The sequence below is a fragment of the Chelon labrosus genome (assembly GCF_963514085.1).
Source record: "Chelon labrosus genome assembly, chromosome: 17".
Taxonomy (NCBI): domain Eukaryota; kingdom Metazoa; phylum Chordata; class Actinopteri; order Mugiliformes; family Mugilidae; genus Chelon; species Chelon labrosus.
The window spans coordinates 16,792,264-16,806,507 of NC_140350.1; the positions used below are offsets into that span (position 1 = coordinate 16,792,264).

Here is a 14,244-nt window from a genome sequence, read left to right on the forward strand (position 1 = left end):
AATGAATGAGTTTCCAGACCCGTCTGTTCAGAGAAGGTGCCACTTTGTTCAGATTTCTATGACCTGCTCGTAGCTTAAGGGGCCGCATAAATGAGCCGCCCGTTGATTGATGACTACTTCATTAGGTAATATGAAATGAAGGAGCGAGAGGTAGAGGAGTGGAAAGCGTAATGAGGCGACGTAAATCGCTGCCGTGTTTGAACCTGGAGGCCCCGAGTGTGGTGTTGTGAAATGAGGTGGAGAATGAGAAAGTTGAGCCAAAACTGAGACATCCGTCGTGACGCCCGACGTCGGGTGATGCCGCACCGGAAACCCTCGGGGCCCTGGAACCTCTGGGGTCCAATCAAAGGCACCGTATTCAGAACACCTACTGCAGCCTTCAGATAAGAGGTTCCCAGAGCCAACTGATAGCTTTGTTATTCCGATAGCAGCAGCAGTTTGTGTGCACGGCAGATTCTGGCTTTGTCTCAAAGTGACGGAGAGACGCTCAGAGGCAATACAATTAGTCCCAAGGACACAGAGACATTGTTGTTGTTCCTTTTCTTCTCCATTCACCTCTCCTCTGCTTTGCCATTTATACACTGTTCCCTTCCCCGTCCTCTTCCCCTTGCACATTGGTACATGGTGAATGTGCAGAGCAGTAGGGACAGTTTGTCTTTTTAATAAAATACAGTAATGAAACCTGGTAAAAGATTGTGCTAATGCGGTCTGTTGGGAGTATAACCAGCAATAACACAGATACTTTATGATTTCTACCACTGTGGGTTTGACCTCTTTGCTCAGCCACTGTTTTTGAACCAGAATCTCTCACAACACAAGTGAAAGCTGAAAATTGGACCGGAGCTTTGGGAGTGTCACTCTGAATTTCTGACTGCAGCTCTGAACCTGTTTGCTTGAGGAGTGTGAGATTGACAGTACTGGGACAGGAGGACTGTGCTTCCTTGGCTCTTTTTTTTTTTTCGTGCCAGCACAAAGCACCTTTCAGATTAGGGACCTTTTATTGTGGACACCACACCTCATTAAAATACACTAGAGCTAACATGTGTTTGACATAAATGTTTCCTGCAGGGTAGTTTCTGATTTTAATGGTCTCAAGCCTAAATAAAAGACGAACCCTCCTTATATAATAGCCCTGTATATTTGCAGTTGTGCTATTATATTATATGTCTTTGTGTTCCTCATGTTTTGCCAGATGCGGTTTCTAAATACCTCTCAGTTCCTACCTACACCTCTGGTTTACCTACCCACTTCAGCTCTAAACAATGGAAAGATGCCTCTACTCCAACGCCTCAACTACAATCTCTATAAACATACACTATATTACCAAAAGTATTCGCTCACCCATTCAAATGATCAGAATCAGGTGTTCTAATCACTTGGCCTGGCCCCAGGTGTATAAATTCAAGCACTCAGGCATGCAGACTGTGAAACAAGACATTTGTGAAAGAATGGGCCGCTCTCAGGAGCTCAGTGAATTCCAGCGTGGAACTGTCATAGGATGCCACTTGTGCAACAAATCCAGTCGTGAAATTTCCTCGCTCCTAAATATTCCACAGTCAACTGTCAGCTCTATTATAACAAAATGGAAGCGTTTGGGAAAAACAGCAACTCAGCCACGAAGTGGTAGGCCACGTAAAGTGACGGAGAGGGGTCAGCGGATGCTGAAGCGCATAGTGCAAAGAGGTCGCCGACTTTCTGCACAGTCAATTGCTACAGAGCTACAAACTTCATGTGACCTTCAGATTAGCCCAAGTACAGTACGCAGAGAGCTTCATGGAATGGGTGTCCATGGCCGAGCAGCTGCAGCCAAGCCACACATCACCAAGTGCAATGCAAGGCGTCGGATGCAATGGTGTAAAGCACGCCGCCACTGGCCTCTAGAGCAGTGGAGACGCGTTCTCTGGAGTGATGAATCACGCTTTTCCATCTGGCAATCTGATGGACGAGTCTGGGTTTGGAGGTTGCCAGGAGAACGGTACATTTCAGATTGCATTGTGCCAACTGTGAAATTTGGTGGAGGAGGAATTATGGTATGGGGTTGTTTTTCAGGAGCTGGGCTTGGCCCCTTAGTTCCAGTGAAAGGAACATTGAACGCTTCAGGATACCAAAACATTTTGGACAATTCCATGCTCCCAACCTTGTGGGAACAGTTTGGAGCGGGCCCCTTCCTCTTCCAACATGACTGTGCACCAGTGCACAAAGCAAGGTCCATAAAGACGTGGATGACAGAGTCTGGTGTGGATGAACTTGACTGGCCTGCACAGAGTCCTGACCTGAACCCGATAGAACACCTTTGGGATGAATTAGAGCGGAGACTGAGAGCCAGGCCTTCTCGACCAACATCAGTGTGTGACCTCACCAATGCGCTTTTGGAAGAATGGTCAAAAATTCCTATAAACACTCTCCTCAACCTTGTGGACAGTCTTCCCAGAAGAGTTGAAGCTGTAATAGCTGCAAAAGGTGGACCGACATCATATTGAATTCTATGAGTTAGGAATGGGATGGCACTTCAGTTCATAGAATGAGTAAAGGCAGGTGAGCGAATACTTTTGGTAATATAGTGTACATCTGCATATGCAATAGAGAAGATTTTAGCACCAGAAGTTTTCCCTGGCTGTTGGTTGCATGCAGGGAGACAATCAGAACAAGCTGGTGGCATCGGTCAATCAAATATCTCAAACAGATCCTTTTTTGAACCTAAACTGTCCAGTCTTAGACGTCGTCTCTCATCTCCAGCTCCATTCTCGAGTTTTAAATAGTTGCTAGTATAAAAAAAATGCTGGGAAGTCTTAGACAGTTATCTGGATTTCTACCGTCTACAACTGTCCCAGAAATGTTGGTTGTTGCCTCCAGAGGCTAAGTCGTCAGATGATAGCCGATGAGTTTCCTTGGCTCAAAATAGTTTTGGTGTAGTTTTTGTGAAGCATTAAACACATTTTTATTCTACAGATATATGGAATATTTGCACCACAGAAATTTTATTTTATCTTACTGAACCTTATGGTATCTTATTCTATCATAGTATATCGTCAATTATTTTATAGTATGGTGTTGTATCTCATTTATTTTATTGTATCGTATCGTATGTCATGCTGTATATGATGTCATGTCGTATCATATCTTGTCGTATCGTATCGTACCGCTTCGTTTCGTTTTGTATCGTATCGTATCGTATCGTATCGTATCGTATCATATCGATTCATTTCGTTTCGTTTCGTTTCATTTCGTTTAGTATCGTATCGTATCGTATCGTATCGTATCATATCGTTCGTACCGCTTCATTTCGTTTCGTACCGCTTTGTTTCGTTTCATTTCGTATCGCATCGCATCGCATCGTATCGTGTCGTATCGTGTCTTGTCTTCCTCATTTCATCTGAAATGTGACTGACTCAATAATACTCAGCCATGCACTCTGCACTGACTTCCCCGTCCCACGAGTATTTAACCCCTCTAACTGTAACTTCCCCTCTTCTTCAGGTGGTGGTGAAAACTCGCACGGAGTACCAGACAGAGAAAAAGCGGCTGAAGGTTCCCAAGGTGGAGGAGTTCACCATCAGCTTTACTGACGGAGTGTCTGAGAGACTGAAGGTAAGAGCCAATGCAATAAAAAATAACCTCATACTGTACTCCAGTATTAACAATAACAGATGTCCAGTCGACGTTTTGTCATCACAACTCACTTGCATGGAGGATATTGATTCATCTGACATTAGAGCCGTGCGACTAGCTTGTATTGTGTATGTCCTGTGGGGACTTTTTGTCATGTTTCAGATGAATTTCTACTAAAGACAGATTTGAAATGATTCGTTGTTTCCCAGATAGCAAAGATTCTCCCTCAGCTTTATTTGATGATTCTTAGTCGTGGTTGGGACTACTGTGAATAAAAACTACCGGGCTGTGCTGTATGTTAGGCAGATAAAAAACAATCAAGCTCAAGTTTTTGCATCCCCATTAAAACCCATTTAATCAATATTATAATTATACTGTGTGTAAGACAGGTGACTTCAGCAGCGTGAATCACAGAGTTATCTTCCAAAAAATAAATCTACACCACCCAGCTACTGTCTGTTTGGTTCTCCAGCCGTTAGTGGGGTCCAAAGAGACCTCGTGTTGTCATGGCAGCAAAGAAAACCTCCCTCCATGGCAACCCTGCCAGAGAGCAAGGGAGGAGGAAAAGCGCGCAAGCAGCTTTGTGCACATGTTTGTGTAGGGCTGTGTGTGAACATGAGAGGTGTTACACTGAACGCTGCTTTAAGAGCAGCACAGAGAGGAGAATTAGACACCGGACGCAGAAAGAGGCTGCTGAAATCTGTCAGGTTGAGACATACATATTCACAGCCTGCTACGCTGGCGCACTGCTGCCAAGGTTAAGTAGCAAACTGTGCCCCTGCGGTACTTCAAAACCATGAGGTGAACCTGGTGTCTTGGCAGTATGGATGGACAAGCGTAGCATAAAATCTGATGTTCAGTCTCCTAGGAGTTAGAAGTCCCGTAGCCTTTTGTATAAACTATACTTTAAGGTAGAGAGTGTGAATACAGCATATATGTCTCATTCACACACAAATGATCTATGTGTAGTTTGTAACCCAGATATTTACACATATTTTCACATATTTACAGTGAAGTGGTGACTTTTAAACCAAAGACTGTCACACATTCAAAAAAGGAGGGGTATTTAGTTGGTTGCAGTCTTCAACCTCACCACTAGATGCCACTAAATCCTCTACAGTGGACCTTTAATACATAATTAACTGGGAACACATGTAGTTTTGCATATCTGAAAGAGAGCTTGTCTTTTTTGTTTGTTGTTTTTTAAGCCACGCAGGGTTCATGGATATCTCTGTTGGTCTATACTTTGAGTTTAGTTAATGCTAGCATGCTAACACTTTACACCACTGAAACAGGATACAATTTAGCATAAAGCGCTGCGTTGGCTATTCTAAGTGGCTCTAAGAAAAGCTGCTGGCATGACCGCTGACTCTTCTGGCTCACTGTTAAGCATTTTGTTGTATGATTTACTGGACATGTTTTTTGGAGACTTGTCCATATACACTGATCAGCCACAACATTATGACCACTGACAGACAGAAGAAGTAAATAACATTAACAATTCAATGTTCTGCTGGCAAACTTTTAGACCTGGCATTCATTCGTGTGGATGTTACTTAGACATGTAGCACCCACCTAGACAAGACAATGACACTCCTTGATGGCGGCACCCATCCCCAGCAGGATGCAGCCTGACACAGGCACACACACAATAACGGTTTAGGAACAACTCAAAAAAACAAGGTGTTGACCTGGCCTCCAAACTCACTAGATGCCAAACTCATCAAGCATCTGTGGAACGATCCACAGATGCCCCTCCCCTCAACCCATAGGACCCAAAGGCCCCCCACTAACAACATTCTGTTGCCAGACACCACAGGACACCCTCAGAAGGCCCATGTCCATTCTCTGATGAGTCACAACTGTTTTGGAGGCACAAGGGAGACCTACACAATATTAGGAAGGTGGTCATAATGTTATGCCTGATCGGTGTACGTTGCTCTACATCTTTGTCAAGTCAACATTTTAAGAGATTGTTGCTCATCAGAGTTCACTGAAATCTTGCAGCAGACTTTACAGTCCTCTCTGTCTTGCCCCACCACGTCAGCTTCAGTTAGTTGAGGCAGAAATGTTTCATTCTGTGCGATTTTGTGCAAAGTTGGTTCATTTTGGTTGCTCAACTGAACCGCTCGATTTGCTCGACTGACGGAGCTGATTCTGCAGACACACACACAGCACAGAGCGCCGCACACTGCGCAGTGCAGAGCAAACATTTCTGGATGAAAAGCTTGCACATCTCTTCTCTCTTCAAAGCGTTGCAGATTGTGTTGATGGATGAAGAGCTCAGGGTGTTAAAATGCTCTCTAATCTGCCTGCCTGCCTCGCTGCCTTGTTCCTGCCACCACTCTCCAGCAGCTTCTGCTCCTTTCTTTCCTCCCCTTGTATATTTCTGCTTGCGGGGCAAGATTTTGTTCATACTTTTTTTTTTTTGCAATGCAGCTTTATTTCTAAATGTTACATTTCATATATTTAGCTGCAGCTGCTATCCACCATGGCATACAAGGCCACAGCAGAATGATGCTCATGCAAGGAAAGCAGAAAAACTGGAGTGAGCAGGGGTTCAAATTGAAGAAAAGTTATGATTTTTGTCAGAGTTAACAGCACTAGCACCTGATGCAGTATATGTGGCACTGGCTTCATCCTTCTATCCTGCTCTCTCCTCTGTTTCCTAAAAAACCCTCCCTCTAGATCAAGTTCATGTGTCATTGTTTCCTCACCTTCTTCGCACCGTCGTCGTCTTTTTCCATCCCTCATCGTCTATCTCCTCCCTCCCCCTTTTCCTCTGTCTTCCTAATTACTCCCAGAAGACTCAGGCTGCAGTGGATTCCCTGTAGTTGTTTTGTTCCATGAACGAACTGGGGACGGCACGTTTCCCGTCTCATTAGCTCTCTAAAAACCTCGCCGCATGTCGAGCAAGCTGAACTTGCAGACGTCTGGCGTTGGATGGAGGAGGAGGAAGAGGAGTAACAGATGAAGAGTGATACAACAGTAACAAACAACAGGATGTTGCACCAAATGACAAACAAATATCTGACCAACATTTTGCCAGCGTTTGACAAAAGTAAAGTTTGTGTGGTAAAATGCATTTGGCAGTTTTATATCTGCTAGATTGGGGGGAAACAAGGTAAAATGTTCTGTCTAGATTTTAAAATACAAACAATAAAAGTCTTTGAACTTAATCCGTTAATGCAACACTAATGTATTCTGCTTAATTTCTCTGTCTGTAACGTCCCAGACAGAGAAGTGCCCTATTCCACTGTAAACCATCATCACAGATGAAAGCATTCAAACCAAACGTCTGAAGTCAGCAGGGTGCATAACTTTGCTGTAAAACATCTAATCCATCACACAGCTGCAGCCGTTCTCATAAAAGGAAGAGCGTCTTTGAAAATGTGAATCGGAAGAGCGGAGGGATTAGTCTGGCGCAGTAGGACGGGGATTGAGAGATGGATGCAGGTGTAGAGATTGGTGAAGGAAAGGGGAGATTTAATTTGTGTTGTCCTGCTCGGTTTCTGGCTCGCTGTTCAGAAAACATGGTGCAGTTGGCCGCATTTCCACCCCACCTCCCCTTCGAAACCACACTCGTGCCCAGAACCGCACAACAGCGCCGCGACTGCCAAGCCGATCACGTTCGGTGCCAGCGGAAGTTAGCGGGCCTGTGCAGGTAGCGGCAGGAGAGGGAGCCGTTGTCCAAAACAATTATCCCGTTATTACCTCCAGATAAAAGCTTTGCTACAGTCGGCCACCTACACAGAAGGCCTTCATCAGGTAATTACTGCTGTGGTTTGAAACCTTACACGGCCCCCTCTTCTTCCTCCTCTACGCATCGTTCTTCCTTGTTTTGGATGACTAATAGTTCACTGATTGTAGGGAGTGTTCATAGCCTTTGTTTGAAACCCCCACACTGACACACACCCACACAGAGCCAGGTGAACAATAGAGGGAACAATCGATTAGACTTAGATTGAATGTTACGCGCTAAGGAGAGAAAACATCTGAGGGAGGAAGACAAGATGTTTTTTTGTTGTTGTTGTTGTTAATGTGGGACTTCTCAGCTCCTCTGCTCTACATGGAGAACACTAGGTGTTAGGAAAACAACATAATAATAATGTGTTCGTGCTGAATCTGATCATCTATTTTTAAAAGATCCACTGTACCACTGCTGCATATTTAAGGCTAATCCTTTTTTAAGTTTTTTTTTTTTTTTGCTGCAAAACAAAAATGCTAATCAAGTCACGCTTGAGAAGAAAAAGGCCAGAATGTGCTTCCGGTAAAACAAAGCAGAGAAGAATATTGTGGCTAATTAGAGACACAACAAACGTAAACTACGGTAACAAAATGTAAAATCTTACCCATATTGTATCCACATACACAGATCAGCCACAACATTATGACCACTGACAGGAAAACATTGACTATCTTGTGACAGTTCAGTGTTCTGCTGTAAAACTTTTGGACCTGGCATTCATTCGTGTGGATGTTACTTAGACATGTAGCACCCACCTAGACCCGACCAGGCACCCCCACCCCACAGCAATGACACTCCTTGATGGCAGCAGACATCCCCAGCAGGACACACACACAAAAATGGTTTAGGAACAACTCAAAAAACATGAAGAACAATGCAAAGTGTTGACCTGGCCTCCAAATTCACTAGATCCCAAACTGATCAAGTATCTATAGGATGATCCACAGAGGCCCCTCCCCTCAACCCATAGGACCCAAAGGCCCACCACTAACAACACTGTGTTGCCAGACACCACAGGACACCCTCAGAAGACCCATGTCTATTCTCTGATGAGTCACAACTGTTTTAGAGGCACGAGGAGACCTACACAATATTAGGGAGGTGGTTATAATGTTATGCCTGATCGTACATATAACTTTGGATATGAAATTTAATCCAACTACTGCAGGGAACGTAATAGGTGAATATATTTCTGGACAGACAACCTAAGGCACATGTGCCTCAAGGCTACACTTCTACTTTCATCTTCTCTTTTTCCACACATCGGAAATAATTTTAACCTTTAAGTCCTGAGCTGACTTGAATGTAGTAATTCACTTGAATTATTATAACTATTATCTGCTCCTCGGCAGCTGTGGTTTTGCCCAGAGGCGGCTAAGAAAAGTAATTGGTGACCGAGGTGCGAGTTAACCGGCTCAGAGATTCACACCGGTTACTTATAGTTCTTCACCTTCTCTCCATCTTCCCTATCTGCTCACCCCTCCCTCTCTTCCCGTCCGCGTCTTTTTCGAAACCTCTCGCTCCACTTCACCGTTTCTCCTCCTTTTCACCTGCTTTCCTCTTTTTGTCCTCGCTCGTGTCACAACAAGCCAACACTTGGCAGCAGCGTTCTCACACTCTCTCATCAAACTCTTTTTTTTTTCTTTTTTTTTTACGGATCTTCTAACACAAACACACTCACGGTTATAACTGTGCCAGCTCCCGTTGGCAGAAACTCACAGACGTCTTATTGTTCAAAAACTGGCTTGTGATAAAATGAACTTTCCAGATGTGATCCCTGCATCCTGGAGCTTTGAGCTGCAGGCTGTTGGTAAATTATGAATGGGCTCCGGCTCCTGTGTTCACTTTAGACATCAGCTGGATATGATGGTTGTATTGACTTTGTGGGTAAATCAGTGTAAAGCAGACAGGAAGGAGATGCTGCAGAGACTTTAAGTAGCAACACCTTGCTTTTTACTAGTGGTTTTCAAGAGTGTTTTTTTGTTTTTGTTTTTTACGTGCAACTGAGCTACTGTGACCAAGTAGATTCCCTTGTGGATCAATAAAGTCCATCTAAGTCGACATGTGACTTCACGCTCCAATGAACCACAAACACAGTCCTGGTTAGGTCAGTCTGCCGTCCCAAAGGCCTCAAAGTCGACACAAGTCGGAGTAATTTCTCACTGCAAAGAGGTCTCTGGTGTCAGACACTGACAGACAGACAGACAGACAGACAGATAACACCAGAGACAGATATTTTGGGATGACTTCCAAGTCCATATAGTTTCCGTTCTGCTCTACTTCTTGTTTCAGATCCCGTATCAAGCCGTACCTCAAAGGACGGCGTACTTCAATCTCCCGTCACAGCCTCGGTATCAGCAGATGTGAATACATATACATAAAACCCTGCATCTTACCCATTCTCCCTCTCTCTTCATATATACACAAGAAACCTTTGAATAAAATTCTGATCACATGTCCGGTTTTTATCTCAAAGGTCAAGGCGAAGAGAAAAATCCAATTTGCGATTACACGAAACGGATCCCGAATCCATCTACGACCTACCGTCCTATCTATGTTTTTAGACAAGGACACACAGGCGGCTGCATCTGCCACATCTCTGTTGCTGGATTTAATAACTCAGCCGTTGCCAAGACTTAAAAGGGATTCCTGAGTCTGATCGACGGCCAACGAGTCCATGCTTTACTCTCTGAAGAGGCATTTTGGTGGAAACTTAGGCCCAAGGAAATAGCTATTAGTGCTTTATCATAGTAGCTCAAAAGAAATACTCTTGAAAACCGCTAGTAAAAAGAAAAATAGGTGTAAGATAGGTGTAAATATTAATAATAAATAAATAAATATTTATAGGAAGCATAAATAAGGTGCAATAATGTGCATTAACATTAATAACATGGAGTTATCTGTTATAGAAAGGTGAGTTGTTGTACAGCAGGTATGAATGAAGTCCTGTAGTGTTCACAGTGGGAGCAGAGCTGAATGAGTCTCTTGGAGAATGAGCTCCGCTGCCCCTCTATAGTCCGGCTCTAACTCTTTGCAAACAATGTGTACGGCCTTTCAGATCAGTTTGTCAATCCTATTGATGTCCTTTTTCTGGTACTGCCACCCCAACAAACCTCCGCAAAGTACAGGGCGCTCGTACAACAGACTGGTAGAAAATCTCCAGAAACTTGCTGAACACATTAAAATACCTGAGTTTCCCCAGGCAGTACAGTCTATTAAGATACCATCTATCCCTGAGTATAATGATGCAGATCTGGATGAAGATTAAAAATCTCTTAATTGCGCCTTTAAGAAATAGCTAGTTTTGGATCAGTGCTTTTCTGTTTTCAGTTTTCAAAGTGCCGCTATCAGTATATGGAGCCACTTCAAAATGAGAGCTACCAACGATAAGGCCAGATGAAGTTGGACCATGTTTCATCATCATCTATTTTACACGAGATGTGAATCAGGGCAACGTTATCTTCAAAACTGTCCTCCATTTTATGTCCAAGTAAAATTCCCTTGACTGGTTAATATGAATTTTGTTCGTCGAACCTTAAAGAGGAAGAAAATACAGTATTTTGTACAGCTACGAAGTCCACGAAGGGAGGAGCTCAGGGTGGATGGATGTCTTGAAAAAACATTTTATTTAGAAATCAGCGACTTGATTTATGCCTCAGTTTATTTTGTCCATGGCTGCAATTAACCCAGCAGCCACTTTAACAAAAGCTAAATCAGAAAATGCTTTTGTTATGACAATGGGGATTTATTTCAGTTTTAAAGGCCGAGGAGCACATTTCAGCTGCATCTCGACTCCTTAATGGCAGACGCTCAGGTTCACGGCCTGCTCGCTCTGCAGACTTGACAGATAGAAATGGAGACATAGAAAATAAAAAAAAATAAAAAGCAGCAAGGCTTTGATGCTGAAAATGATAAAGTGGAGACAGAAATCGAGCGGTCACTGTGCTTCCTGTCCTCAGAGCCAGAGTCCTTCACTTTGATGCTGTTGTTCTGACAAGCCGCGCCGTGGGAGCAATTAGGAGGCAGACGGACCGCGGATGACTAGTCTGACCCTCCGCTTCTTCTGTCTCTGTTGTTTCCTGTCACTTTAACATCTGTCCGCTTCCTTCTAGACTAAACGTTGCACGTGTTGCAGTCTGTTCATCTCTTAAGCTATCGCTCCACATCACATGTTAAAAGAAAAAAGGATAGTCCTTGTCTCCGCGGTTCAGTATCTCGACTCCGGTCTCGTTCAGCTGAGAGTGAAGAGGTAGTTTTCAGCTGTGATGTGCAGGCGGCAGCTTAGATCGTCATCTATTTTACCCCCGGAGCTCTTCTCCTCAAGACAAATCCTCACTCCCCCTTCTTCCCACTCAGTGTTACCCATCTCCAGAATCTCTCCATCTGCCCTCTGTAAGGACAGAAATCTTCTCTATCTGTCCGCTCAACTCTCTAGTGATCATTTGCGACGTTACTGTAGGACTGTTGAGGCCCAGCGGCTCCAAGGTTGGAATTATTTAAATGACTACTTGCATCAAAAACTACAGTGTGAGGTATTTGCAGGAGATTAAACGGTTAAAATTAATAGATTGTATATGCAACTTGTTAAACACTCACGTGCACGTGCATGTTTGTGTACGTGAGCATATGCAGGAGCATGAGAAAGTGCCCAGGAGACCGAGAGCTGGGTAGACATTAGAGTAATGAACCTTGTCTCGTGATGTAAACAGCTGTTTGGAGGTGTGCTGCGTGTTGGGAGGCTGCTCACATCATTAACAACATCTCTCTGTGCAGCGTCTTCATTTAGCAAAGAAGGAGCCGATTAGCAAATCTAATCCAGATGTTTAGCTTCTCCTCCGAGACTTATTACTGAACCACCATGAGTGTCTGTGTGTGTTTTCACATTTAGATTTATGTGGTTTATTTTGTTTGTATTTATACTTACATACGGCGTACAGTACACAGATCAGGCATAACATTATGACCACCTTCCTATTGTGTAGGTCTCCCTTGTGCCTCCAAAACAGTTGTGACTCATCAGAGAATGGACATGGGCCTTCTGAGGGTGTCCTGTGGTGTCTGGAAACAGATTGTTGTTAGTGGGGGCCTTTGGGTCCTATGTGTTGAGGGGAGGGACCTCTGTGGATCATCCCACAGATACTTGATTCATTTTGTCTCTTTCACCTTTTCTGTCACCCCTGGGTCCTCGTCTCTGTTTTCCAGCTGCTGTTTGATTTGTCTGAACCACTGGAGCACATTTTCCTTCCGAGCTGTATCTTGCACTAACATGAAAGTGTGCACCAAAAAAAAAACAAAATAATAATAATAAAAAAGCGTTGAACTTTTGTCTCCATAGAGACCTCAATTAAATGGGAGACATTAGCTTAATTAGCATCTATCTACTGCTGAACGTGACTCACTCGGTACCGTTGATTCTGTGTGCAACTTAATGTTTAATTAACTTCATATTTAGCGTAGTTTCTACTAAGTTTTCATTCTTGGGAAAGTCCTTTAAACACAATAGATGATGTAAAACCTGGTTGTAATCCTAACTCTTACATAAAACATGTTTTTTGGAGTGTAAAGAGTCGATGTTTGCCAACTGGAAAATAGGCCAAGAAACAGTTGCACATGATTTTTTAGTATTACAGCATCATCAGAGCAGTTGGATCCTTACATCAGATAAGTTGACTGACTGTTATAGAAGTGTACCCTGCACATAAACGCTGGTTATTACATGTGTGAGGTGTGGACACGTGCGAGATTGAAAAGAAAAATGAAGCATCTCTTACTGTGCTTTCTACAAACAAGGCTGCAGAGGACGTTCAAGTACAAAGCGTTTGGAGCTCATTCACCTCTGAATGTGCACAACCACATTTTTTTACCTCATTTACCGCATTTCTGTTAATCTATCTGATCTAAGACTGCTGTCATCAACACCCTCACTCGTGTGTGGCTTTACTGAACGAGCTGTTTTCTTGATTGCATTGCACAGTGACCTTTTCCATGAAATGGTGGCTCAATTATAAAATCCCCTCACATGCACAGAAAAAAAAACAAAACAGCATGTGTGCTGCATAAATAACCACTACACACACGTTTTGTACGTAGTTTTAGAAAAGGGGTGATAGATTGATAAGCTCACTAGATTCTGCGCAGACCTCACCTAACCTCAAAATCTTGTGTTTTGTCAAATTTGGCATTTTAACGGTTTGTGTTTCCATCCGTGACACGATGCATCTCGACAGCAGAGTGTTTGTACTTTGTTGCCTCACTACTGTAGCTGCGCTCGTCTCAACCGGATAACCAGTTCTCGAGAGCCCAAATCCCCCCACGCAGTCTCCTTGACATCCCTCTGCCCTGTCTCAGATACTCTTCTCCGAGGTAGTCGGCTCCCAAAACAATGCCCGCTTTGAGAGTTGTCCTTTTTTTTTTTTCCACTGACTAAAAACAAAAGATTTTTTTTTGTTTTCCTCTCTCTCTCTCTTTGTGAAGAAAGAAGCTTAGAAGCACCACGTTGTTGTTCATGCAAGCAGGCATCATTTACAGAGCCTGAGCATTAATATTCCATCTACAGTGACCGAGTCGGTGTGAGTGTTGTATTTTGCTCCAAGGACACGGGCAAATGAAACTCTTGACCAGCTGTACTTTTTAAACCATTTGCCCTAACAGGTGTCCCGTCGACCACGTCATTAATTTCATACCTACAGAGCTGCCTTAAGAGGATAAGAGAATATTTCATTTATATTTTTATGCAGCTGGCTTATCCCTGACTTAAACATATATATATATATATATGTGACTCAGTACATCTACTATACTATATATACACAGTATGTAGGCTCAGAGAATGTAGAGAAATTGTGAAAAATGCCCGAAACATGCACACAACAATGTCTTAATATGAG

The 14,244-nt window shown here is 43.4% G+C and overlaps 1 protein-coding gene across 2 annotated transcripts in view; it reads left to right on the forward strand.

Annotated features, from left to right (window-relative positions):
* Nucleotides 1-14,244, forward strand: part of nsg2 (neuronal vesicle trafficking associated 2) — a 35,005-nt gene that overhangs the window by 8,204 nt on the left and 12,557 nt on the right. For both annotated transcript variants that reach the window (XM_084564154.1, XM_084564155.1), the window contains one exon: nucleotides 3,478-3,588. In XM_084564154.1, the coding sequence (XP_084420280.1) occupies nucleotides 3,478-3,588 (111 nt within the window). The remainder of the gene's footprint in view (nucleotides 1-3,477; nucleotides 3,589-14,244) is intronic.